A 27072-nucleotide genomic window follows, 5' to 3' on the forward strand; every position below is an offset into this window, starting at 1 on the left:
TGTTTAACCTTGTAGGATGGCCAGAATTAGGGTGAGGAGAAAAAAAAGTGGTCAAAAATCAGGAAAATTGCATCGTGTCAGCAAGGCTGGATTCTGGGCTACTGGCTACCTGACAGGCTCACTTTCCCGTTTAACTCGGCAGCTTCTCAAATTCGTAGGACAGAAAACATTATAGAGGTAAGATGGATATCGATTTTGAGTCATCATATTTTAGTATAAGCTTTTAATATTAATTCGACATTCCTGTTTGAAAATGTCTCACAAAAACAAGCATCTCTCTGAAATGTCAACGGACCACTGAGCTTATACCAAGCTTCTTATTTTCAAAGCCTTTCACATTTAACTCAGCTCGTGTCATGCAAATTTTTCTTTTTGCAACCAACAGAAACAACATTGAAGATGACCACAAATTGTGAAACCTTCAAAAGTTGTTACAAGAAACCCGCACCGCTATGTCAGAGCTCGGTGCTTATTATTGGATGCATTAGGTTACGAAATCCGATATATAAATGCTAAGTTAGAGAAAGAACCCACTGAACAATTCAGAACGTGAATAGTCATATTTGTCTTGGTAAAATAAGGAAATTACATTTCATCAACCAAAGAGCATTTTCAGCCCTACATGCTCTTGGTTTCACATTAGAGCTAACACAACCGTTTCTTACCAGTGCATCTGCATTGTGTTTCAGTTTCTTGGCCTGTTGTAAGTAGTGATCCGCAGAGTGAACCCTGAAAAAGAACAGGTTCACCAGTCAGTTATTGCATTCGTTTCCTGTACGCCTAAACTTAGAAAAATAACATACAAATGTTTGAGTATACTCTCTAAACAACTATGCACAAGGTTTCTTCGCCACAGCAAGTGGACGGACCCTTCCCACTGAGCTTTTAAACTGGTAATGTATGGTATCTCTGTTTTACACTGGCACATCCATTCCCCATATCCCAGACAACCCTATCCCCTGCAGCTCTACATGCTGACTGGCAGTGGGTTATCCACAGTGGAGAGATGGCTCTTCTTACCTGTCCTCAAACAGCAGTTTTGATCTCAGGGACTTTGAGCCATCCGAGGAGAGCCGTGGCACAGCAAGCTTGTTATCAGAGCCCTTTGAGGATTTCTCCTGCGGAGAGACAACGTTTATAATCCTATTCCTACGTGGGCTATTTTATGTGACAATGTGATGGGAATAACAAATCATGTCGTGGTGAAAGTGGTGAGCTACAAATGTTATATTTGTTTCCTTCCCAAATGTATTTGCAGTCAGTGGACATTTTGTGTGACACTTGAGCCAGAATAATGCTCAGTGCAGCTGGTAAAGGGCACCCTAGTTGTGTGTGTGTGTGTGTGTGTGTGTGTGTACACACACACACACACACACGAGTTTGGATAAAATGGTGTCATAAGTAGAGCATGACAGTGTGCAGCCCACATAGACGGACAGGCAGACTAGACTGACACACCCACATACCTTGCCCTCCCGGCTGCTCCTGCCCTGCTTGTCCTCGCCCTTCCTGTGTTTGGAGGTGGAGCTGCTCTTGGTGCTGTGGCCTCCCTCCTTACCGCTGCTGGCTCCGCTGGACAGGGAGGTGGAAGACTGGCTGACCGTCCGCTTGCGGCTCTGGTGCTCTGCCTTGGGTGTTCTCTGCAGCCCTCCTGACCCTGATATGGAGGGAGAGGGCACCGGCTCTTCCTTCACTTTGGCCTCCATTGCCCTCTTAGACCTGGTGTGGGTTGTTTTCAATTTTAGCATTCAATGTTCATGTTGGGTTGCAGAATTTAAGCATGGTGTGGTTTGAATAAAAAGTCACTCACTCTTTGCTGCTGTTCTTGTGATGAGATGAGGATTTGTCTTCAAGTCTGGACTTCTTGCTATCAGGCTTGGTGCTCTCGTCATCATTCTAAAGTGAATAACAGGGGAGGGGAAAGGATGATTTATTGTGGGTGCATTTGAAAGGCTTGTAAGGAATGGGGTCCTTGGTATTTGACTGGGTATCAACTGAACATGAAATATCACATTCTATTCTCTAGGTCATAAACATTAGGAAGATGGCCAAAACGTATTGACATTCAAGCTTAACCCATAAGACTCTAAGCCCTGTCTAAGCCCGGGGGGGGGTGAGAAGGTCATACCAAGGATAATTTTGCCATTTGATTTGGAATTGTAAGATCCCTTGTATAATGTATAAAAATGATATCTGGCCTTACAGCTATTAGCCCATACAAACACATTGAATAACAGATTCACTACAAGTTTGTTCTGAAGTATCTATCCAATATCAGAGATTTTATAAAATCCTGATTTCATTTTTATTACATGTATTTAAAATCACTTATTTGTGTCACTAAACAGTCTCCATATATTACTTCCATACATATTTTGACTGGTTTTTGCCTTACATGGTGACATCACCATGCGGTAAGTTAGTTAGATCGAGTTCCAAACCTCTGCCAATAAGGCTAATTTTCAGTTTTCCTCTTTCCACTCAGACTACTCCCAAACAGTCCTGGCAAAATTATTGCTTGAGAAATTGGTCTTTGCTAAGAAACTATTTTTGTTTTCAATTAAAATGGTAAAATTAAACAATCACAGTAAGGTACCTAAGGGTGTATTTATACTTGGTCCCTTTCAGCTAATTTGTGAACTCAGTGCGGTTCGCTTAATTTTTTTGTGCAGTGCGAACACTCCAAAGTAACTCAGACCCCCCCAAAAGAGCCGCCGAAGCGAACGGAGACCATCTTGAGAGGTGGTCTGAGTTTGGTTCGCTTGACTGCAGTACGGTTCCCTTTTTTAGAGCAATGTGAACACAAAGCTCCCCAGGTTCCCTTGTCATTATTCCTGCACCACACACTTGACTACTGCAACACCTTTTCCCCTGCCATAAGCCCTGACATTGAGCCACAAAAAAGAGAAGATGATGTGCAGGTTCATGGAGAAAAAGAATGTGGCGTTTTTGGATAAAGATTAGCGATTTTCAAGGATGCACAGAAATGCAAAAATATGTTTTGTACTGGTACAATGTTCAGATTATGTGATCTATAGGCTAAGAGAGCTTCATAAACGGCTTATCTGATTTGAATACTTTGAGACGAAAAATTTGGTGAGAATCAATTAAAGCATTATTTAATCTGCATTATTGGTCTGCTATTTATTCTGTTACCAATGATTTTCAGCTGTTCGAAGCTGGTGTAGAAAACCAAAAGTAAAAGAATCAAAAACGAAACATAAGGGGAAGCATAGAAATACCGCACATAGAAAAAGATCTACTGCGACTTAGACTTGCTTTCAAACGAGAATGGCAGATCTATAACTCACATTTGTATGTGAATTTGGTAGGGTCGCCCAAAAGGTTACATATTACCGCTTTAAAGGATAACAAATAAATAATTCAACCTCATATTCATCATCTCCAGCATTACCCCAACATGTGTGAAAATGGCACATTTTTATGTTTTGTAGTAAAAAAGATACAGGAACATAAATGGTTTCCAATGACATCATCAACCAATAAATATACAATTAGTAGGCAATTCCTACTCATAACTGGTTAAAATCACATGATGCACACTGAATGGAATCTTCCTCTCTTTTTTTTACTACAAAACATAGAAACGCGCCATTTTCATGTTGATGTTAGTTAGGGTGGTGCTGGAGATGACTATGAAGTAGAAAAATTGCGAAATGTCCCTTTTACTAAATGCAGTCTACACTATATATACACACACAAAATGATGTGGACACCCCTTCAAGTTAGTTGATCCGGCTATACACCGGTTGCTAACAGGTGTATAAAATCAAGCCCACAGCCGTGCAATCTCCATAGACAAAAATTGGCAGTAGAATGGCCTTACTGAAGAGCTCAGTGACTTTCAACATGGCATCGTCATAGGATGCCACCTTTCCAACAAGTCAGTTGGTCAAATTTCTGTCCTGCTAGGGCTGCCCAGGTCAACTGTAAGTGCTGTTATTGCGAAGTGAAAACGTCTAGGAGCAACAACAGCTCAGCCGCAAAGTGGTAGGCCACACAAGCTCACAGAACGGGACCGCCGAAGCGCGTAAAAATTGTCTGTCCTTGGTTGCAACACTCAGTACAGAGTTCCTAACTGCCTCTGGTAGCAACGTCAGCACAAGAACTGTTAGTCTGGAGCTTCATGAAATGGGTTTCCATGGCCGAGCAGCCGAACACATGTGCAATGCCAAGTTGGCTGGAGTGTCGTAAAGCTCACCGCCATTGGACTTTGGAGCTAAAGAAACGCGTTCTCTGGAGCGATGAATCACGCTTCACCATCTGCCAGTCTGGGTTTGGCGGATCTGGGTTTGGCGGATGCCAGGAGAATGGTAGCTGCCCCTATGCATATAATGACATTCTAGACAATTCTGTGCTTCCAACTTTGTCACAACAGTTTAGGGAAGGCCCTTTCCTGTTTCAGCATGACAATGCCCCCCACCGTGCACAACATGTAAGTAGGTATATCTAGCTGTTCGATAACACATTCTGATGGAAGTGCTTATCCTGCACTTTGTAAAAACCCAGAGTGCATTGAATGAATGTTGGAAAAAGATCTGGGTTCCTTTCTAAAGATAGCAATGTGAATGCAAAAATGACTTGGACCACAAAATAGGTGAAATAGTGAACTGGCAAAAGCGTTGAGTCCTCTTTCAAATTCAAGGGCAGTGTGAATACAAAGAACTTAGTTATTTTGCTATTTTTTATTTTTTTACCCCAGAGTTCACTTTAAAAGTACAGATATTGGTCCTCGTTAAAGAGGACTATTTGTGAAAACACCCTAATGGCTACCCAGAAATGATTTGATATTGAGATAAAAACAGCTGGATTGAAAATGTAACAGACCTTGTCATAACAATCTTTTTCACCAATGTGAATAGGAAAGTCCTAACACGGCATGAATAGCAGTGTGCTGTGGCAGGCCATACCTTGTGTTTCCTCTTGCCCTTACCAGAGCTCTTCTCAGAGGGCTGCTTCTGGAAGTCCTTGTCTCTGTCCAGGGAGCAGTCCCTCTCTACTTTGGGCTCTAGCAGGTCTTTGTAGGGCCGTCCAGGAACGCGGGAGAGCAAGCTCAGGTCGATCTTCACCATGAGCACCTGCTGCTGCCTGATGGGAAAGCGGTCATCCGGATCGCTGAGAGGAGAGAGCAGTTCCTTCTCTTCCATAGGAGAGAACACACACACTGGAGTCCTGATGCTCTCTGTGTACTTGGGGGTCTGAGACGACGAGGGAATGCTGTCGTTCTCCTCCGATTCTGAGGAGGAAGAGTCCGTGTCCACAAACTCCCGGGACTTCTGGGAAGTCTTGGTGGGTGCCTTGCTCTTTCGCTTGTCCACAGCCGGCCTGGGTGAGGACTTGGGCTCCTTCTTGATGTTTGGTTTGCGGGAGCCCTTGGTGGCGGCCTTGGGCCGATGGGGAGGGATCTCAGGAGCGGGTTCACTCTCAACCCTCAGCCCCCCCTTTGGCTCCTCCACCACCGGGGGCTTCTCAGACTTTTTCGGCTGTTTTTTACCCACTGTTCTGCGCTGGCCCGGGCCACCCTCACTCTGAGCGGGAGATTTCTGCCGGCCACGGCCGCTCTCTGAGCCCTTCTGTGCTGCCCTCAGGTCCCTGCTAGGTGTAGGCGCCCCTGAGTCTTTAGACCCGCCCTGTCCACTGTAGCCACGGCCTGAGCTCTGGTCCCGCCCCTCCTTCTTGTACTTGGTGGGTACATTACTGTCCACTGGGGAGGCCGGGGAGAACTGCTTGGCTTTCTTAAACCAGTTGTCCAACTGCCATTTATTGGCTGTGGCTGGTTCAGGCTGTGGGGAGAAGTGTAGAAATTGGGACTGGGATCTACTACATCATATTCTGCATGCCTTATCAGGTCAGGTGCCAGAAGGTAAACAGTACTGACAAGTGACAACCCTTGGTTATAATACAATAATGTAATAACTGGTCCAGAAGATGGTAGGTGAAAAGGAAAACTAGGCCTACCTCTGGTGATGCCGGGCGAGGGGGCTCATTGGCCTCGCTATCCGTGGAGCTGCTCTCGCTCTCGCTGTCCGACCCTGAACTGCTCTCTGAGCCACTGTGACTGCTGGAGTCGTCCCGCGAGTGCACCGCTCCCTCGCTGTTATTACTGTTGTTACTGTGGGAAAGACAAGTAAACGCAGTAAGTTAGTGGACAGTAGGCCAGGGCCGTTCATGTGGAGGCATCCTCAGTTAGTAGTTACACATGGAAATAGCTAGCTATTCTTATAGCATTTGTTTCCAGTTCTGAGGGGGGTGAATCGTATCAAGAACTTGAGCTCCAATGAGTCGCAGTCTGAGAGACCAGTAAGGACACTACCTTGCTGATGCGTTTCTGGAGGCGTTTTTGGCCGAGTCCTGTTCTCCATCACTGTCCTCATCACTGCTGAGCTTCAGGTCATCTTCCAGCAAAACATTACTGGAACATTACAAGGCCATGGAAGTTACACATTAACAACACATATGGCTTCATTACCACACAAACAACTACAGGGAGAACTAAGCAATATGGCTCCTATCCTGTGTCCCTCAATGTTTGTGGATCCTCTGTCAACTGTGTCACGATCATTAAGCAGCTAGCCATAATGTTCTTAAGAGATTTACAGGGTGAAGGGACACTCACTTGGCCTGATCTCCATCGCATGGCGCTGCCTTGGACTGGTGACTGCTCGATGTCTTGGTTGGTCTCTCTGGAGGTGAGGAAGGGTGAGAAGAGAACTCATTACCATTATGATAATGGTGAAATCAACCTGCATCCAGAGGTTCAAAATGTGTGAGACTTGAATGTAAAGTGCTGGGAAATACTTACTGTGTGCACCAGGAAAACTTGCGTGCTGGGTGTCCTAAAAAGATAATCAAGATATTTTTTGTTTATACAGAGACATTACATGCCTTTTATAAGTTCAACCACACTGCTCATTATTACAAAAACAGCTACTTTTTGATTATGGTAGTGTTTAACTATATGGCATTTTCTTTATTCCAATATTTCACTGAAAATAAATATTGCTTTGTTGTACTTTTCACACTCTCTCTCATGTCATCTATTCAGCCGGCGCAATGTTTTGACTAGTCATTGGTACAATAAGATACACATTTTTTTTAATGGATGTCTGAATAGCATTTGTTAGGCCAACAAAACAATACCAGTCAAATGTTTGGACACCTACTTATTCCAGGGATTTTCTTTATTTTTTATATTTTCTACATTGTAGAATAATAGTGAAGACATTAAAACTATTAAATAGTTAGCTTTGCACACTCTTGGCATTCTCTCAACCAGCTTAATGAGGAATGCTTTCTCAACAGTCTTTAAGGAGTTCCCACATATGCTGAGAACTTGCTGGCTGACTATGCGGTCTAACTCATCCTAAACCATCTCAATCGGGTTGAATTTAGGTGATTGTGGAGGCCAGGTCATCTTATGCAGCACTCCATCACTCTCCTTGGTTAAATAGCCCATAGCCAGCCTGGAGGTATGTTTTGGGTCATTTTCCTGTTTGAAAAACAAATGATAGTCCCACTAAGCACAAACCAGATGGGATGGCGTATTGCTGCAGAATGCTGTGGCAGCCATGCTGGTTAAGTGTGCCTTCAATTCTAAATAAGTCATAGACAGGGTCACCAGCAAAGCACCCCCACACCTCCTCCTCCATGCTTCAAGGTGGGAACCACACATGCAGAGATCATCCATTCACCTACTCTGGGTCTCACAAAGACACAGTGGTTGGAACCAAAAAAATCTCAAATTTGGTCCTATCAGACCAAAGGACAGATTTCCACCGGTCTAATGTCCATTGCTCATGTGTCTTGGCCCAAGCAAGTCTCTTCTTATTATTGGTGTCCTTTAGTAGTGGTTTCTCTGCAGCAATTCGACCATGAAGGCCTGATTCACACAGTATCCTCTGAACAGTTGATGTTGAGATGCCAGATTGACTGACCTTCCTGTCTTAAATAATGATGGACTGTTGTTTCTCTTTGCTTATTTGAGCTGTTCTTGCCATAATATGGACTTGGTCACAACACAACTGATTGGCTCATCAAGGCAAAGGTTGACTAAAGAATAAATATGTTTTGATTTGTTTAACACTTTTTTGGTTAATACATGATTCCATGTGTGTTATTTCATAGTTATGTCTTCACTATTATTCTACAACGTAGAAGATAATAAGAATAAAGAAAAACCCTGGAATGAGTAGGTGTGTCCAAACTTTTGACTGGTACTGTTTATGTAGGCCTAACAAATGCTATTCAGACATCCATTAAAAAAAATGTGCATCTTATTGTACCAATGACTCGTCTAAAAATTGTGGCAGATGAATAGATGACTTTCTAAGAGATAGTAAAATATGACCATTTCTATGCTCAGCCTCTGTACGTCTCTAAGGCATGCTCTGCTGTCTGACCTTGGAGGGGAATGGAAACTTTGAAGGCTCTGTTTTGCAGGGGGTGTGAATGGCGGTCAACGGAGGGGGCCAGGACTGAGTCATTTCCTGGAGGGAAAAATGGAAAAAGTGAAGTTGAGTAAGATCTCAATGACGGGAAGAAGAAAAAATAATTTCTTACTCAGATTACAGTTCATGATATCCTCTGAAAAGTATTCTTACCTTTAAAATCTCATCAACACAATTCGCATCACCAGTCATGGGACCCTACAAACATCAACGATTGTACCATTGTTAGAAGAAGAAGAAAAAGGCTCATAAACAACAAACGTTAGTGTGTCATATTTCATCTTGTTAGTGACTAAGTCACTAAGTTTTATTCTATAGAATCTCTAGAATTGAACTCATTCTAGTTCTGTGGTTTTACCTCAACAGGCTGTGAGGGGATCTTGAGCTTGGAGAGCGATGCCTTGCCGTTGGACTTCATCTCCCCCATGGTGCTGCTGTGGGACTGGCCACTGTACATCGCTGATGAGGTCTTGGGCTCCACCGTCTCCTGGCCATCCATGGGGCGCACGTAGGCTGTAGGCTTCTGTAGCATGGAGCTGGGCTTGGACATGAGCGAAGGGGGGAAAGCCTGGCTGGAATGCGGGCCGCTGGTGAAAGATGTGTGCACACGCGACGGGGAGTCCCAGTTGGCCTCGCGCTCACGTGGGGACTTGGAGCGGTAGCGCTCCTTGCCGTGGTGCTCAGCACCTAGTGACCGGGAGTGACTGGAGCTCAGGGAACCCTTGGCTGGGCTAGACGTGTGGGACTTGGAGTGTTCTGAGCCATGCTTGCTGGACTTCTTGTGTTCCCGCTCGTGTCTTTGGCTACTACTGCTGCTACCGCTACTCCTGCTACCGCTGTGGCTGCCCTGGAGGCTGGATCTCTTAGAGGACTGGGAGGACGAGGTGCTGGCCGCTGGGCCTACTGGAGTCCATTTACTGTTCTGGCCACTGCCACCGCCACGCTGGTCCCCAAACAGAGACTGGCCAGACTTCTCCTCGGAGGACGACGAGCCTGAGGGTTTGCCACCGAGTTTTGGAATTGTGTCTCCGATAGGTTCCTTCATCTCGTCGTAGTTTCCAAGCATACTCTGGATACGACTGGACAGTTTATCTTCTTTGCTGGACTGCACATACAAAGAGAGAGTGAGAAAGAAAGAAACAGAGGGTCACCTTCAGGACAGCAGTTAAGCACTTGAATTAATTGCTTTTAGTCTAATACATTAATTAAATATGCTACCCAAACTTTGGATTTATTCTGGTGAAAACTTCTGAAATATAAAAAAAAGAAGAGACTTGAATGTTTCTTATAACATTAAAGAAACATTGACAATGTATTTTTGTTAGGGAAATTATACTATTAGCCCTCTGATGAAGCTTAAAGTTGAAACAATATTGAGGAGAGGGCGGCCCTCTCAACTAATCACACAAGAGAGACAATTGGCTTATTCAAACTCCCCTCCTGACCAGTGAGGCCATCTGCATGGGGTGATAAGGGCCTTCCATGGCTCCATTAAAGAAGTTAAATCAATCACTCGGAGGGGCTCCTGCTACAGATGACAAGAGGTAAACCACAGTGCGTGTAGCCTATCCAATTTCACTTGGGGGCCCCCAAACTGATTCTTTCTGACAGATACCCGTGTGGGGTGGGGAACCATCTGTTATCTGTAGCAGGAAATGTAGAATATGTGCTACACAAAGCTTTGCTGGTCTGGATAGAAAGCAGAGAAAATCCATCAGAGCCCATTCACTCTAGTAATTGGGTTTGCCTTGCAATATGTTGTGTTGTGTATGTGTACAATGCATAAGTGTGCCGCCATGCAAGGCCTACACTTTGATAGAAGGGCTCTCGGTAGCAAACAAACAGTGCAAAGAAAGTAACACCTAACCCCCATCTTTCACAATTCATGCACCAGTTTTAAACTACATTTACAATGTTATTAGGAGAGAACTTCAAAATGATATAACACACAGTAAAGTGGAGAGCAACATTAAAAAAATGGAAAAGCCATAGGCCCTGACAAAAATACATTGAAGTGCATATTGGAGTCATTATACTACAAAAGCCATTTAAGATCAGCATTTTTCTGCCTGGGGAAAGATGAACTGCATCTGTGCGACCCGTGTACAAATGTTACCACGCTGCTATAAATTGTAAAAGTTCAGTGGCAGATTTGTTTAGTGGCGCTTAAATAAACAGACGTGGAATTTACAGGAAGACATAGTAAACAAATGTTACTGGACTATGAATACTATTGGTCAGGACTGATGTTACATAACTCGCTGGAAACTAATCACAAAGAGGCATTCTACTGCCTACATGAGAAGATTGAGTTTTAGTTATCCAGTTGATGTTTCACATTTCTACATTACATGACCCATTTTGTAACTGCATGAGTAAACAAGCGGTGGCTTCTCTAAAAACAACACAGTGGACTCAGGGCTCTGAGAGCTGCGGAACACAACATGGCTGCCATGGCTGGTGGTGGGAGGGCGACTTCCCTGGGTCCTATTCTTCATCAAAGCCCCCTGATTACCTTTCACTCTGCGGGGGCAAGAGACAGCTCGGCTTTCCATGTCGAACTCACCTCTCACCCCTTTTCATTCGCTACATGTCTGGACACGTTCAAAATCATCTGTTGATTGGTCCTCTAACTAAGAGAGGAGCCACTTACCTCTGCTTATATCTGGTTAGTGGCAAAGATTAGACTGAGCCAAGGTCTGAAATCCTTATAATCGAGTTGGTGGGATGGGAGATCTGGCTCTGGCCCACATCAATGCTCATAGAAAATGTGCATCCCTTAACCAACTGCTTTCTGTTGTTTAGTTGACTACAGAGGCCTGGTAAGCATCAACATCAATAAGGGTTAGGTCTACTACTCAACCACTATCTAGCCATACAAGCATCCTAAAGTTGTCAAGACTGCATATGAATGCAGGTCCCCTTTTAGCTGTGGGCTGTTTACTGCCCACAATGATATAGCAATTTGATGGGACAAAAGGACTAGCGGTTATGCACTTACCTCAGGCTCATTGTGAGAAGAACTAAGGAAGGACCAGATTAGATAAAGGGACAGAGGAGACTGATTTGCAGCGTGGACAGGGTGGGCATGAAACCTCAGCTTGCAGGGCCCGGGCCCTAAATTCCTCCTGAGCAGCCAGCAACAGACCTGAGCCCACATTAACTGCAGCTAATGCAATTCCTCTAAACAGTGCACTTACCTCCAACTCTCCCTGCCACTGTTCAGATATAAAAACACGTAAGCAGTTCTCTGGGTTTAAAAATAGTTATCAATGAATCCTGCAAATCAATCATAGCATAATGGGAATACTTATAGGAGAAGCAAGTATAAACTCTAAGATGTAACTAAATGACAGAAGCAAAACAAAATGAATAACAAAATAAACTTACAACTTTATAAGGTTCAGGAAAGAGAGGGGAGTGAGCTGGAAAGGCCTCTCCTCCCTGCTGGATTTCTTGATTTCGCCTTTCTCTTTCTTTCATACGGAGCACATTCCGGTCTTCACGGTTCATGTTGCTAACAACAGAGACACAGTCACTAAGCGTGGAGAAGAGAAAATAGCAGCTTCCAAATACTTCGGTCTACATTAAAAAACACCAAGTGATACTGCAGAGTACACAAAAAAAAGATAGGGGGCAACTTAGGGGAAGGGCATTTTTCAATGGCTTAAAAGGGGAGGGACAAGAACATCTACACACCCCTGCAAGTCTAAAGCGTTATAATGAATGGGTGATCAAAAGCTACTGATTGTAGGCCTATGTGTTGGAAACACTGTGGGGCAGAGATAGCACAGTTAAATCAATGGAATAAATGAAATTAGCATATGAACAGCTAGGCTATCTAGTAATAGGTAGGCCTATTCACTGCCTTCTAATGACCCACTTTTCTACAGTACATATCCCACCCTCAAAATTATCAATCCAATAACAAGACCACAAATCGTATTTCATGTTTTTTTTCTTCTCCATCTCATGAATACAGTGTGTCATTTATTGTAATATAGTCGCTAATATTTCTGATGGCATGTGATAAGCTTTTAGGCGCTAGGTGGCCCGGAGGCAATCTGCCAACATAATTTCTACTAACAGCTTCGAAATAATCACTGCAAGTAGGGCTGGGTGACATATAGAATGAATTATATTAATTCGAATGTACGTTTTTTGCACGATATACCAAATGCTTGTATAGCAAGAATCATGTAACAAAATGTTTTTTCTCGTTTTTATGAGCGCTCATGTCTGCTTGTTCTCGTGTTGTCTTTTTGGTCTTGTCTCCTTTGATGCTCCTATGCTGGGTGCTCCTTCCCATTTACACCAGAGATCTGTATATAATGATGAGATGCTCATGTATCAGCTCTAACAAAATGGTAGTTATTGCCTCAAAGGAGGGAAGGCAGGCGACAAGCTTAGGTCAGAAATAAGTCCATTGAAGCACATCAAAACCTCTCACATCGCATCTTCCTCTTGGTTTACACACACACACACACACACACACACACACACAAAGATGAGAGATCACTTCTTCCCTGACAAGCGGTTCCAACTCACTATTAGTATTTGAGTTTTGGTCCAACAGAATCGGTCATATGGACACCGAAACACATTGAGACATTTTATTGTAAAAGAGAAGTTAATCTTTATAACAATACCCTTTTAATGTCTTAACTGCTCAAATTGCCTGCAGAGCAGACACTCCTAAAACAGGATTATCAACAAACATTGATTTTTGGAAAATGTATGCTCAGTTTGTCACGCGCGGCATTGTGGTACCAGGTACCGCTAGGAGCATTTTAGCCAAAGACTTATACTAGCTGTCTAGTCTGTTTTAAAAATTTGCACTAAGCAGAAGACACAATTATATAAGGATTTGGCTACTTGTTCTCATTCTGAGAAATAAGGTAGGCCATTTGATTTCAACATCAGAACAAAGTGGACACACTGTTTGAACTAGAGGTCGGCCGATTATGATTTTTCAACGCCGATACCGATTATTGGAGGACCAAAAGAGCCAATACCGATTAAATTGGCCGATTTTTTTAATTTATTTGTAATAATGACAATTACAACAATACTGATTGAACACTTATTTTAACTTAATATAATACATCAATAAAATCAATTTAGCCTCAAGTAAATAATGAAACTTGTTCAATTTGGTTTAAATAATGCAAAAAAAGTGTTGGAGAAGAAAGTAAAAGTGTAATATGTACTATGTAAGAAAGCTAACGTTTCAGTTCCTTGCTCAGAACATATCAAAGCTGGTGGTTCCTTTTAACATGAGTCTTCAATATTCCCAGTTTTAGGTTGTAGTTATTATAGGAATTATAGGACTATTTCCCTCTATACCGTTTGTATTTCATTAACCTTTGACTATTGGATGTTCTTATAGGCACTTTAGTATTGCTAGTGTAACAGTATAGCTTCCATCCCTCTCCTCGCTCATCCCTGGGCTTGAACCAGCAACACAACGACAACTGCCACCATCGAAGCAGTGTTACCCATGCAGAGCAAGGGGAACAACTACTAGAAGGCTCAGAGCGAGTGACGTTTGAAACACTATTAGTGTGCGCTAACTAGCTAGCCATTTCACTTCGGTTACACCAGCTTCATCTCGGGAGTTGATAGGCTTGAAGTCATAAACAGCGCAATGCTTGACGCACAACGAAGAGCTGCTGGCAAAACGCAAAGAAAGTGCTGTTTGAATGAATGTGTACGCGCCTGCCTACCACCGCTCAGTCAGATACTTGTATACTTGTATGCTCAGTCAGATTATACGCAACGCAGGACACGCTAGATAATATCTAGTAATATCATCAACCATGTGTAGTTAACTAGTGATTATGATTGATTGTTTTTTATAAGATAAGTTTAATGCTAGCTAGCAACTTACCTTGGCTTACTGCATTCGCGTAACAGGCAGTCTCCTTGTGGAGTGCAACGAGAGAGAGGCAGGTCGTTATTGCGTTGGACTAGTTAACTGTAAGGTTGCAAGATTGAATCCCCGAGCTGACAAGGTGAAAATCTGTCGTTCTATCCCTGAACAAGGCAGTTAACCCACCGTTCCTAGTCCGTCATTGAAAATAAGAATGTGTTCTTAACTGACTTGCCTAGGTAAATAAAAGGTATAATTAAAATATTTTTATATATATTTTTTAATTGCCAAATCGGCACCCAAAAATACCGATTTCAGATTGTTATGAAAACTTGAAAATCGGCCCTAATTAAATCGGCCATTCCGATTAATCGGTCGACTTCTAGTTTAAACAGTTGAAGACGGACACAAGGGTTTGTTCAAAACAATTCAACTGTTCTGCCTTGTTAGCTAGCAAATAGATCCAAGTTGGCTAAACTTGAAATATAAAGATTCCTATAAAGATTAGATGGCTACTCACTAGCATATGAGCTTGTGCTTGAGAGATTGTTTATGAGACCCGTGTTCATTTTCTATAATGCCTGCTACGTGAATGTGCATTAAGCATGGTTCTGGTTAAATTTATAATGAAAAATGCATTTTTATAGAAAAACTTGGAAAGCAAGAACAGTCATTACAAAAAAAAGCAGGTTAAACTGGCATCCTCTCAGCCAGTTTCATGAGGAATGCTTTTCCAACAGTCTTGAAGGAGTTCCCACATATGCTGAGCACTTGCTGGCTGCTTTTCCTTCATTTTAAGGTCCAACTCATCCTAAACCATCTCAATTGGGTTGAGGTCAGGTGATTGTGGAGGCCAGGTCATCTGATGCAGCACTCCATCACTCTCCTTGGTTAAATAGTCCTTAGCCAGCCTTGAGGTGTGTTTTGGGTCATTGTCCTGTTTGAAAAACAAATGATAGACCCACTAAGCACAAACCAGGTGGGATGGCGTATCGCTGCAGAATGCTGTGGCAGCCATGCTGGTTAAATGTGCCTTCAATTCTAAATAAATCAGTGTCACCAGCAAAGCACCCCCACACCGTCACCTTCATGCTTCACGGTGGGAACCACACATGCTGAGATCATCCATTCACCTACTCTGCGTCTCACAAAGACACAGTGGTTGAAACCAAAAAAATCACACATTTGGACTCATCAGACCAAAGGACAGGTTTCCACAGGTCTAATGTCTATTGCTCGTGTTTCTTGGCCCAAGCAAGTCTCTTCTTCTTATTGGTGTCCTTTAGTAGTGGTTTCTTTGCAGCAATTCGACCATGAAGGCCTGATTCACGAATTCTCCTCCTGAACAGTTGATGTTGAGATGTGTCTGTTACTTGAACTCTGTGAAGCATTTATTTGGGCTGCAAGCTGAGGTACATTTCACTAATTAACTTATCCTCTGCAGCAGAGGTAACTCTGGATCTTCCTTTCCTGTGGTGGTCCTCATGAAAGCCATTTTCATCATAGCGCTTGATGGTTTTAGCAACTGCACTTGAAGAAACTTTAAAAGTTAGTTGTTCAGGTCTTAAATAATGGACTGTTGTTTTATCTTTCCTTATATGAGTTGTTCTTGCCATAATATGGACATGGTATTTTACCAAATAGGGCTGTCTTCTGTATACCACCCCTACCTTGTCACAACACAACTGATTGTTTCAAAAGCATTAAGGAAGGAAATTCCACAAATTAACTTTTGACAGGGCACACCTGTTCATTGAAATGCATTCCAGGTGACTACCTCATGAAGCTGGTTGAGAGAATGCCAAGAGTGTGAAAAGCAGTCATCAAGGCAAAGGGTGGCTAATTTGAAGAATCTTAAATATAAAATATAGATGTTTAACTTATTTGGTTACTACATGATTCCATATGTGTTATTTCATAGTTGATGTCTTAACAATTATACTACAATGTAGTAAAAAGAAAAACCCTGGACTGATTAGGTGTGTCCACAATTTTGACTGGTACCGTGTGTCCTTCTAAACGTGAGTTCTATTATTGTGGCTTCAAAAACAAAGCCATTTGCCCTTGTATTCCATCTCTAGTGATTGGCGTCCATGTTGTAGAGTGAACAGCGATTCAGAATAGGTCTAACTACTGTTCACAGTGAACTGTCAACAAGATGATTTTTTTTAAACAAAAAACTAGGCCTATGTACTAAGAGGGAAATGTGCTCAATGTCATAAGAGGTCAGGCATCACCTGAAAAGTGGGTACTATTAATGGAGATCTCCATGAAGTGAAAGGTTTAGTTGGTAGTTCCTCAAAAATAAGCCAGCACTTTGACATACAGGCCTACCCCTCTCTGTTGCTTTTAAGGGTATAACAACAAGTTAAGGAGTGTTGAAATAGTAAGATTAACCTGGCCTGTCCCCCCACCTTCCCTCAAAATACAGGGCACAGCACCTGATTAGACTAGGCTATATAGGGCATATGGCAATTCCCTGACTGCTCAATACACTATAAGCTACAGGGTTGAGTCATCACTGAACGCAGATGGTTTTCTACCTTCCAGTAACCAGGAACAGAAAATACCACAGTCACAACTGGTATGATACGGTCATTTAACGTTTTTTTAATAATTTTTTTATGTGGCCACCATTACAACTCCATTTACACCACTCACTCTTATTAACACATTCGACCCCCATCACGTGGCCTTTCAGCATACGGTCTGAATAGTGAGAAACAGGAGATAGGATTTCTTGTTTTCCTAGAATTTGCCTACCAAAGACCTTCACATAAGGAGTAGGCAAACCTAACTAAAATAGTTCAGAAACTGATGGTGAGGGAGGACTGCCATTTGAATTTGTAGATGCAAATGACTCCATTTGGGATGGACCTTGAGTAAATGTGTGAATGGGCTGTTTAGTCAATACATTTGATCACTCAGCTTTGTTTATGTCCTGGCTCTCTAAACACTCCCCTCGCCATTAATCATTAATCCATTCTAATCACCGCTGTGTATTATGAGGCAAGTGGGGGCTTAAGGCGTCAGCACACTTCAGTTCGACTGGCGGCTAGGTGAACCGAATGGGTGTGCTCGCATACTCCCTTAAAAGAGCTACGCTTTAAAAATGAGGGGGGGGGAAGCATTTTGAGATGCCGTAGCAAGTATATACTTCCTCAAAATAGTCTGAATGAATTTAAGATCACAAGAATGACAAGAAATCTGTAATTAATTGACATTTTTGCTGAGGAGATCTTAGTCGCACAATTTTACATCTAAGATGTTTGGTGCAGTACTCAATGAAAAACATTGCTTGAAAACGAGTTGTCTCGTTTAATGACAACAAAGACTTTATTGAATAATCACTACTATTGACCAATCACTGACGAAGGGCCGTATTATTCTGCTACCAACTTTGGCTTGCCTCAAGAAAAAGATGTGTGCGCATGAACAGCCCCAAAAAATCTTGAATACAAAAATGTCAAAAACAGGTCACAATATATTCTAAGATGTGCAAACTGTTCCAGATGGGAAGCATGCGGACGCCTTTAGAGAAAATTGGAAGAGCATCAACAACAACTCTATTATGAGTGTCAATGGCACCTGTGCATACATACCAGTAGTCAAGTGTTAACAGTAGACTACTCACCACTACCAAGCCAATTTAACAAAGTATGTGAAACTAGAATGAGGCCTAGCAATAACTTTGACTCAACCATGCATACATTGAAACTGGGCCTATGCTGTGAACAAGGCACTGTAGCCATATGCCCAACCAGCTGGCTCTGATCTACATTACTAAAGAAGACAATGCTACCAAACAACTGGGTGATTCTCATGAAACAAGTTAACCACGGCAGTAGAAATTTAGTTAGAAAGCCATGGTGCATCTGCAACAATCCAGTATCATTTTGTTGCTACACTATGCCATTATTTGAAATAATTTAACATTTCCATCCCCATATTCTCATTACCAAAATGCGTCCGGATTATATTCTCGGGTTATTTTATACAATTATACTTCAAATAAAAACTCACATATTTGAATAAGACAAAATACATTGCTGTAGTTTGTCCATAAAGCATACAAATCTAGGGCAGATGATGGTTTAGCCCAGTGGGGGGGGGGGCAAACTTTTCCCCTCTGCCCCCATTGGGGAACACCCCTCACACCTACCATAAAAGCTGTCAGTGCAGTCAACAACATGATTTTACTGTTTTACATATATTTCCACACTATGATGTTGGAATAGTATTGTGAAAATGATAACACCATTTTAGTGTAAGAGCGGTTTGCAAAGACCGCCTGAAATGTAGGCCCATTTTCATGGGATGGAGTATTGGCGTTCCATGGTGACATCACCGTAAGGTAAATTAGAAAGAGCGTTCCAAACCTCTCTGCCAATAACAGCTAGTTTTCAGTTTTCCCCTCCCCACTTAGACCACTCCCAGACAGGCCTAGTAATATTCTTGCTTGAGATATTGCCCTTTGCGTCAATATCTTTTCGACCATTTTAATTTAAAACAAATCACAGTATGGTACTTAATTGTTACCGAGAAATGATTTAATATCGAGAAACAGATGCATTGGACCTTTAAGATTAATGAAAGGTATCTTATTTCCCAAATATTCTAGCCTATGAAAGTGTTGTCCTAAAATTGTGGCTTTCAAAAATAACAAGAATTAAAGTCTATAGCATAAGCCCAGGTATAGGCTATTTTCAATCACAGCTTAATGATAGACAAAACAAACAATATTATTTATTTTCATTTTACATTAGAATGCTAATAAAATAAAAAATGATCCCGTTCTGAAGACGGTAGACTGCTTCTATCTAGCCCATCATGTCACTACGGTAAGACAGCCCGTTCCTCATAAAACTGTCACTGCTCCATGACAGCGAGCCACAGACACCAACCTGCTCCATGCTGAAGCTCCTCAACCAGAAAGGAATATTGGAAAAGATTTGCCTGCAACACTTACACTATCATTCGTTATGATTCGTCCAGTTGCATTCGATTTCACACTATAGCCTAAGTGCCATTTTAGCAGTTTGTTACTTTTTCCACAAAAATGTTTTACAAAAAAAATGGTTGGCCAATAGGGGCCGATAGCATCATCTATCAATGTTTTATGGGTACATATTCACGATAAGACAAAGATTGACATCGCTTAACCCTAATACTAGTTGAAGTTTACATTAAAATATATTATTTATTACGTATAAACCATGTGGAAATGTTTCTCATCACGTAACACTTTCAAGTTCCTGTAACATCTCCAATACATTTTTTAACAAAGTTATTCAGCCATGCATGATGCATCATCTAGAGGAGTAATCCTTAGATGACCACAAGTTAATTTCATTACTTACATGCCTTCTGAAATCAGGATATTTTTTCTCAAAACACCCCCTTTACCACACTTGACCTTATCATTACTTCAATGACTAAAAAGCTAAAATTGGGAAAAACCCAGAAAAACATTAATTTACCAACACGGAGGAATGAATGGGCTTTGTAGATGTGGTCAATTGTTTGCTAACTCATAATGGCAGTCTGCAGATTGAGAAAGGATGATTGAAAGACAACATGACAATGTCCCCACACAAAAGTGCATGAGTAGTCACCCAATAGTCATCTTCTTGACCCTCAGTGGTTTCCATTTTTATCCACCACTTGTAGGTCTTCCATCCCTGACATCCTTCAACCCTGACCTTATTTTTCTTTCTCTGCATCAACGACTACCTGTCCAGTACAAATGTCTTGGAGTACAGAGGTTTCTAACTGTTCCTAATGTTGGTAAAGCCACCATGGCTAGATGCACAATATGCATAACTGTAGTTTGTGTGTTTCAATCAACTTAAAAATCAGAAGAAAAATAACATTCATGCTCATGTTCATTGAATATTAGGGATCTCAACATATTATCCCCATGTGTTTCAACGCAAACCGGGCTTAATAGGAGCATACTGGGCTCAATTGGAACAGGGATTTATAGTGAAAAAGAGAATAGAAAAGTCTACTTGTAAAATATTTGGAAACCAATGGTTTAGGGTATGAATATACACTATAGACTACAAGATAGTACGGATCATATTGAACAACATTGCTTTTTGTCATTTACATTCTGTAGAGGGAGTGCTTTTTGTGACACTGTACCCTTTAAGCCCACCTGAGACAGTCAAATTTACAAAAATGGCATGTATAGCAATGCAAGGTTAATTTAACAGTAAAATAAGAATCCATTCAAAAATGTAATCTATGAATGTCTGAAATATATTATCTGGTTATAGTTCACCAAGTTGTTGTTACTGTGAGACTGACATGCAGGCATAACTGCTAGTATGAAAACTCCATATTTTCAATTGGCAAAAAATAGTAATGAAAGCTCATGAAATATGCTATCATGTGCACGTATCACCACATTCATCTCTTCATTTTAGATTACGTTTGAGAAGGTAAAATATCTGGAAAATGTGTAGGGTAGCCTCAACACCAAAAATTTTTTGCTGCTTTGAAAATTGGCCATTAATGGGCACTTACACATAATTGTCAATAACGTAATACAAAATCTGATCAACAGAAAAAGTTGAGTTATCTATACTGAACAAAAATAAAATGCAACGTTTAACCCAGGACCTCCAGATCCAGCTTCTTTACCTGCGGAATCGTCATACCAGCGACCCGGACATCTGACGAAACTTTGGGTTTGCACAACCAACATTTCTGCACAAACTGTTAGAAATCATCTCAGGGAAGCTCATATGCATGCTCGTCATCCTCACCGGGGTCTTGATACAGTTTGTCATCGTAACCGACTTCAGTCAGCAAATACTCACATTTTAAGGGCCACTGGCATGCTGGAGAAGTGTGCTCTTCATGGATGAAACCCGAGCAGAGAGCAGACAGCATCTATGGTGTTGTGTGGGCGAGCGGTTTGCTGGTGGGGTTATGGTATGGGCAGGTATAAGCTACGGACAACGAACAATTTCATTTTCCAATGGCAATTTGAAGGCACAGAGATACCGTGACGAGTCCCATTGTCGTGCCATTCATCTGCCACCATCACCTCATGTTTCAGCATTGATAATGCACGGCTCCATGTCGCAAGGATCTGTACAAAATTCTTGGAAGCTGAAAATGTTCCAGTTCTTCCATGGCCTGCATTCTCACCAGACATGTCACCCATTGAGCATGTTTGGGAAGCTCTGGATCGACGTGTACGACATCGTGTTCCAGTTCCCACCAATATCCAGCAACTTTGCATCGCTATTGAAGACGAGTGGGACAATTCCACAGGCCACAATCAAAGGAGATGTGACGCACTGCATGAGGTAAATGGTGATCACACCAAATCACAATTGACTTATTTCCTTATATGAACTGTATCTTTGAAATTGTTGCATGTTTCATTTATATTTTTGTTCAGTGTAGTTTTTCATTTGAATCCAAAGATGGAAGTGGGCTTAAAGGGTTTGCTTACCCTATATAGTATTAGTTTTCTATGTTTGACAATTAGCATGGAGCTGCAACTCAGAGTATTGTTTCTTCATCCTATGTAATGTATTCTCATACATTTTTTCCCACCGTTTCAGATAAATTAGTCATTGAAGTTGTTGGATTAATGTCACATTCTACATTCTGATATTACCAGGTTCTGACCACTAGATGGCGCTGTTCCTGCCATTAGGGAATTATTTGCTGAAGCGGCAGTTCACCCAAATTAAATATTGGTTAACAATGTTTTTTTGTTTTTTTTAAGTATCATAATAGCAGGAATAACGCCATCTAGTGGTCAGAACCTTTAAATATCAGGATGTAGGATGGGACATAAACCCAACAACTACAATTACTACTTGTCAAGCGTACAGAACTGATACTATATACTCAATATTGGTGTGGGATTGGCGTGGGGTTAGGGTGGCTTTTGACCACTTCTTTGGATTCCTCATGGCTTACTCATTTTAAGAAAAAAGTTTGGTCCAAATCGGATGGAAGACTGCACCTAAAAACTCTTTTGGTGTTTGTTTCAACAAATACCAAAATATTGTTTTTTGGGAGGAATTTTCCAATAAGTCCACTTTTGACTTAAATGCATTCACATAAAGTATTTTGGGATTAACTAACGACAGTTTGATGCATTTGGTTACTGAATCTCTAATAGAGCTTAGTACAGTTTTTTAACAGGTCCTAATCTTAGTGATCCAAGAGGAATTATGGCAAGTGATCCAAGATACATTTTTTGGTTTAGCTCCAGTTTCGTGAGAATTACCCAACTACGAAATATAAAACACCATACCTGCCCAATTGTGTTTTATCTTGAAATGGTCACTTTTACTCACATTTTAGCACTGGTACAAAGATAAACTGTACTAGCAAACACATTTGGAGAAAATAATGGTTGTGGGCAAGGCTACCAGTCAAGCAATGCGTTTTCATACCAACCTTAGTACCTAACTGTGCAAATAGAGATCGCCAGCTTGTAGTCCTAAAAAACGGATATTAGTTACCTCAAGTTCATTCAGCCATTCCTATGGAGGAAATTAGGTTTTGGGATAAGCACCAAAAACAAGGTCTGAGGTTAACACAGGTTTAGGAGATCTTATACGTTTTCTGCTATAAGATAAGTCAGTTAACATAACCTCTATGAACTATGAAGCCTTTATGTGCTTGTTTTGATTACATAAATGCTTCAAAGTTATAAAAAAAAAATACTTGAGCTGATGAAGATCATCTCAGAACAAAACATATAAGATCTCCTAAGCCTGTCATTACCACAGAGATTCTTTTATGTGTTTATCCCAAAAAACATGAATTTCCCCAAAGGCTCTGGCCGACGAGCCATGGGGGAGTTAGTGCTTACAAAAATCCGCCATTACTATTGCTCTCTATTACTAAAGAGTGCAAAGTCTGAGTCTAGGGAGTTGAAATGTTAACTGGGGGGGGGGTATACTGAACTGGTAATTAAGGCTTCCTGACCTCACTTCTCTATGACAAATAGATAAGACTAAGAAAAGACTGAAGAGGTAGATATAAGTGTCTGAACACCATGAAAGTAGGACCTTGCTTCTTTGAGAAAAATAAATTTCCACACCATCATAACCCTACTATCACAATTTGTTAATGAAGTTTGGTGACAGTCTGACTAGTACAACAGTTAGGCTAACGCTATTCACAGGAAACATAGCCAGAACACCAACAAGAGAAACCAAGTAGTTGTGTTGCTTACCCTGACAGAGAGGCCATGGCCCAAAGCACTTAAACATTGGAAAGGGGATTCAGTGAAACTCCATGGGGTTCAGAAGTGTTGTCATACTCTGCCGGCCTGCTCTCTGGTAGTACTCCTTTAATGATGACAGGCGTTGTCAAAACTGGGTTTCCTGATCTACAGCATCGACATTACAGTATTTCCTTGGAGTAGAGATACATTTGACTCAGGGAGGGGAGGTTACTGTTCGTTCACGGAAGATACCACCCTGCTGAACAGCGGGTGTGCTAAAGGCAGGGGACAATAGGTGAAGTTGAGAGGAGGCTCTGTGTGTGTGTGATGGGGGGTTGCACGCATGAGTGCACAATGTGCCATACACTCTCTGAGGTGTTTGAGATATTATAATTGGAACAAACTGTTGTACTGCCGCAAGGCAAAATAGTACTGACAGGAGCTTAAGAATCTTTGGAACAATGGTAATTAGGACATAATTTTCAAAGTGAACAAGAGACATTCTATCACTGTGCTAGGTCAAGTTCCCTTTACATCACAAAGCCTTCTCTAAACAAATGAATCTAAACAAGATCAGTACAGTAAAAAGACAATAAAAGGAATATGAATAGGCAGGAGAAAAACAGGCCTGGGCCTAAAATAATGGAACAATAAACTTGATGTCTCACACTTTAGAGAAGAAAAATAAGGAAAAGGTGTCTACAATAAAAAGAACAGCAACCTCTTCCGGAAAATGGAATAGTCCACCTAGTTCCATAAAAGGAGATGTTATTTTATGCCACTGAGCCTCTCCTCCTTGTGATGTCATGAGCCACTCTGAGGATGCCAGAGCCAACCAGAGCCTGTCTCCCCGTCAACAACCTCCCTCCCCCACTATGCCCTGGAGCACTGGGTAAACTAGCAGCAATTTCTTTAAAGGGACAGCGCCTGTTTTCTACTTGAGATGGAAACAGGGGAAGCCCTACTCAAGTCACTAAAGGCATTTCCCAGACAGATATTTTTCATCAGCAATATGATGACATAGCCTATTGCCCAGAAGTGGTATAGCCCAACTATTTGAATGGCTGTGGCAGAAACCAAAACCTAACTAAATAGCTGAATTGAACACCACTGGATGAGTAGTCTACCATACTAGATTTAAAGAATTGTCAATAGAGCAGTAAGCTAATTGAATGCAATGAGAGTTTAGGCCTATAGCCTACACCTAGTCCACTTTAGCCTGATCCCAGATCTGTTTGTGCTCTTGCCAACTCTATTGCTCATCGTCAAGTCAAGGCCCCATAAAAATACAATTCCTGGAACAGCATTTTGTTAGTGACGTTAGTGATGACAACAGCTGTGAGCAGCAGGATGTGTGCCAATCTCCATATGGAAACACTAACCCTAAATTGACTTTTATGACATGAGCAAATCCATTAAGACAGCTTGGGAAATATTATTTCAGATGCTTTAAATATATGAAAATTAAGGTGGACCGTCAGGAGTTTGGGGAGTCAATTGGCCTTTACATTCAGGGAATAAAATTAGGCCCAGTCTATATCAAATAACAGTTAGGGAAACAAAAGTAAGGTAACTTTTTTGCCCTTCAAAAAACCCCTTGCCTATGTGTCACATGGTCAAGCTCCTTCTCACTAACATAATGATAAAGGCTAGCCTAGTTCAGTCAAATATGCATAATGCAGTCTCAATTTAGCTGTAACTTCCTAGCATTAAATCATAATAGTAATTTGTTTTAGTATTAGGCCTAAGGCAAGGATAAGTTAGGATAGTGTACCCATTTTCTCTTTAAAACATGTTTTGAAGAAATGACAGGCTTAACACCAAACATGTTAGTTGGATGAACAAACTACGCAGGAGTCTTTACAAAACCTGTGTTTTATTGTTTAGGGAAATGACAAGAACCAACAGCTCAAACAAGCCTTATCTAGCCAGAGACAACATGGAAATTCCTGTATTATTCAGTAGGCGGTTTCCCTGTCCCATCAGACATAGACTCCATACTGACCAACCAGTTGAAGAGGCTATATTTGGAACACTTGCATATCTGTTGGACTTGAACTACAAATAGAAACCTAAATCAGGCTCACCAAGCCTAGTACCTCTATGGTATTTAGACAACATTAAAACAGACATTTTCACTCCTCTGCCAGCCTATAAACATCTAATTTATTGTTTTGCCAAATAAAAACAACAGGACAGTGTGATATTAGAACAAGGTTGTAGGCCACCTAGGCTATATGATGTAGGCCACCTAGGCTATATGATGTAGGCCAGGGCTCTCCAACCTTGTTCCTGGCGAGCTACTGTCGTGTAGGTTCACTCCAACCCCAATCTGGCACACCTGATTCTAATAACTAGCTGGTTGATAAAAACGGAACCAGGTTAGTTTCAACTGGGTTTGAAGCGAAAACCTAGAGGACAGCTCTCCAGGAAGAGGGTTGGAGACCCATGTTGTTGAAGGCTATGCGTTCAATAAAATAGCCTGCATGATATGCTGCCATACAAGATAATTGTATCCAGAGTCAAAAAAGAAACAAAGGCCGCAACAGGGGCTGGTGCGCAGCATATTTTTTTGCTTTGACCCAAGAGCCCTGAGGAAGCAACTGATGGCTTATTAGTTTCACCAAGAGCTTTCCCTAGGCGATGTAAGGGCCTTAAACTACCCTCCTATGACTACAGTATGCGGTATAAAACCAATTGACCAGGCTAGATTGTGTTAGCGAAATAAATACGAACACGTACAGAGATCTAGTCTGACTAAAAATAAACAGTGTACACAGCAGTGCGTCCAGGTGCTGGTTTTGGCAGGAACAACTAGTATTCAAAAACAAGTGTTTAACTACTAGTCTAGTTGGACTGCTTTAGAGACGGGGGTTTCATCAATCCTTGTTTGCAATAGCTTATTTCCAACCTGAAACCCACCATTTACAGCATTGTTAAAAATACATTTAAAAAAGGCTAAATTTATGGTAGACTAGTTTTTGCCATATTGGATGAATAAATTGTCCACTGCATTGTCTTGCAAGATGCAAATAACCACATTTAGGCTACATTCATTGCTTGTACATTTGTAAAAACAAAAACTGTACCAAGATTGCATAATCCTTGCATCACCACCAGCTGAAACAATAGCCTAAATATTTCTGTCATAACTCGGCTGTAAAACCACATTCTTGAGCAGTTGAACCTTGAGCAGTTGGCCTTGGAGGAAACAGTTTGGCTAGCTGAAGCCATAGAGCAACCTAAACAGGAAGTTGGGAAGACTTCACACAGAAGCATATGTCTGTACTGTAGCACTTATTATGCTTGCCAACAGAGGCCATGCCTCAGAGAAATTGGTAATTATGTAGCAACTACCAAGACTTGAGCTGCCCTTTCCTCACTGTAGCACCTAAAATGGAGTCCTAGACCCAGAAAGTCAACTGTGGATGGAGAAAAATACAGCTATTTAGCTCTGTTTAGTATTTTTTATTTTAAAAAAATGGGACATAAGGGAAGACAATGGTGTTCACACTAAAGAATTT

General features: G+C 41.5%; 1 protein-coding gene across 3 annotated transcripts in view; it reads right to left on the reverse strand.

Moving 5' to 3' along the window:
• LOC110537760 (AF4/FMR2 family member 4) overlaps nucleotides 1-27072 on the reverse strand; it is a 36109-nt gene that overhangs the window by 5677 nt on the left and 3360 nt on the right. Inside the window, exons 1-14 of one of the 3 annotated variants that reach the window (XM_021624131.2) lie at nucleotides 23558-23752; nucleotides 11859-11985; nucleotides 8827-9573; nucleotides 8622-8666; nucleotides 8421-8507; nucleotides 6824-6857; nucleotides 6638-6704; nucleotides 6335-6433; nucleotides 5980-6133; nucleotides 4932-5804; nucleotides 1811-1896; nucleotides 1467-1719; nucleotides 1021-1118; nucleotides 666-729 (exon numbers count right to left, since the gene is read on the reverse strand). In XM_021624131.2, the coding sequence (XP_021479806.2) occupies nucleotides 666-729; nucleotides 1021-1118; nucleotides 1467-1719; nucleotides 1811-1896; nucleotides 4932-5804; nucleotides 5980-6133; nucleotides 6335-6433; nucleotides 6638-6704; nucleotides 6824-6857; nucleotides 8421-8507; nucleotides 8622-8666; nucleotides 8827-9573; nucleotides 11859-11985; nucleotides 23558-23574 (2751 nt within the window). In that variant the 5' untranslated portion in view covers nucleotides 23575-23752. Of the gene's footprint in view, nucleotides 1-665; nucleotides 730-1020; nucleotides 1119-1466; nucleotides 1720-1810; nucleotides 1897-4931; nucleotides 5805-5979; nucleotides 6134-6334; nucleotides 6434-6637; nucleotides 6705-6823; nucleotides 6858-8420; nucleotides 8508-8621; nucleotides 8667-8826; nucleotides 9574-11858; nucleotides 12007-23557; nucleotides 23753-27072 lie in introns of those variants that run through there. The other 2 variants (XM_021624132.2, XM_036937774.1) reach the window with 2 other exon arrangements.

Source organism: Oncorhynchus mykiss, chromosome 12 (genome assembly GCF_013265735.2).
Source record: "Oncorhynchus mykiss isolate Arlee chromosome 12, USDA_OmykA_1.1, whole genome shotgun sequence".
Lineage (NCBI taxonomy): Eukaryota > Metazoa > Chordata > Actinopteri > Salmoniformes > Salmonidae > Oncorhynchus > Oncorhynchus mykiss.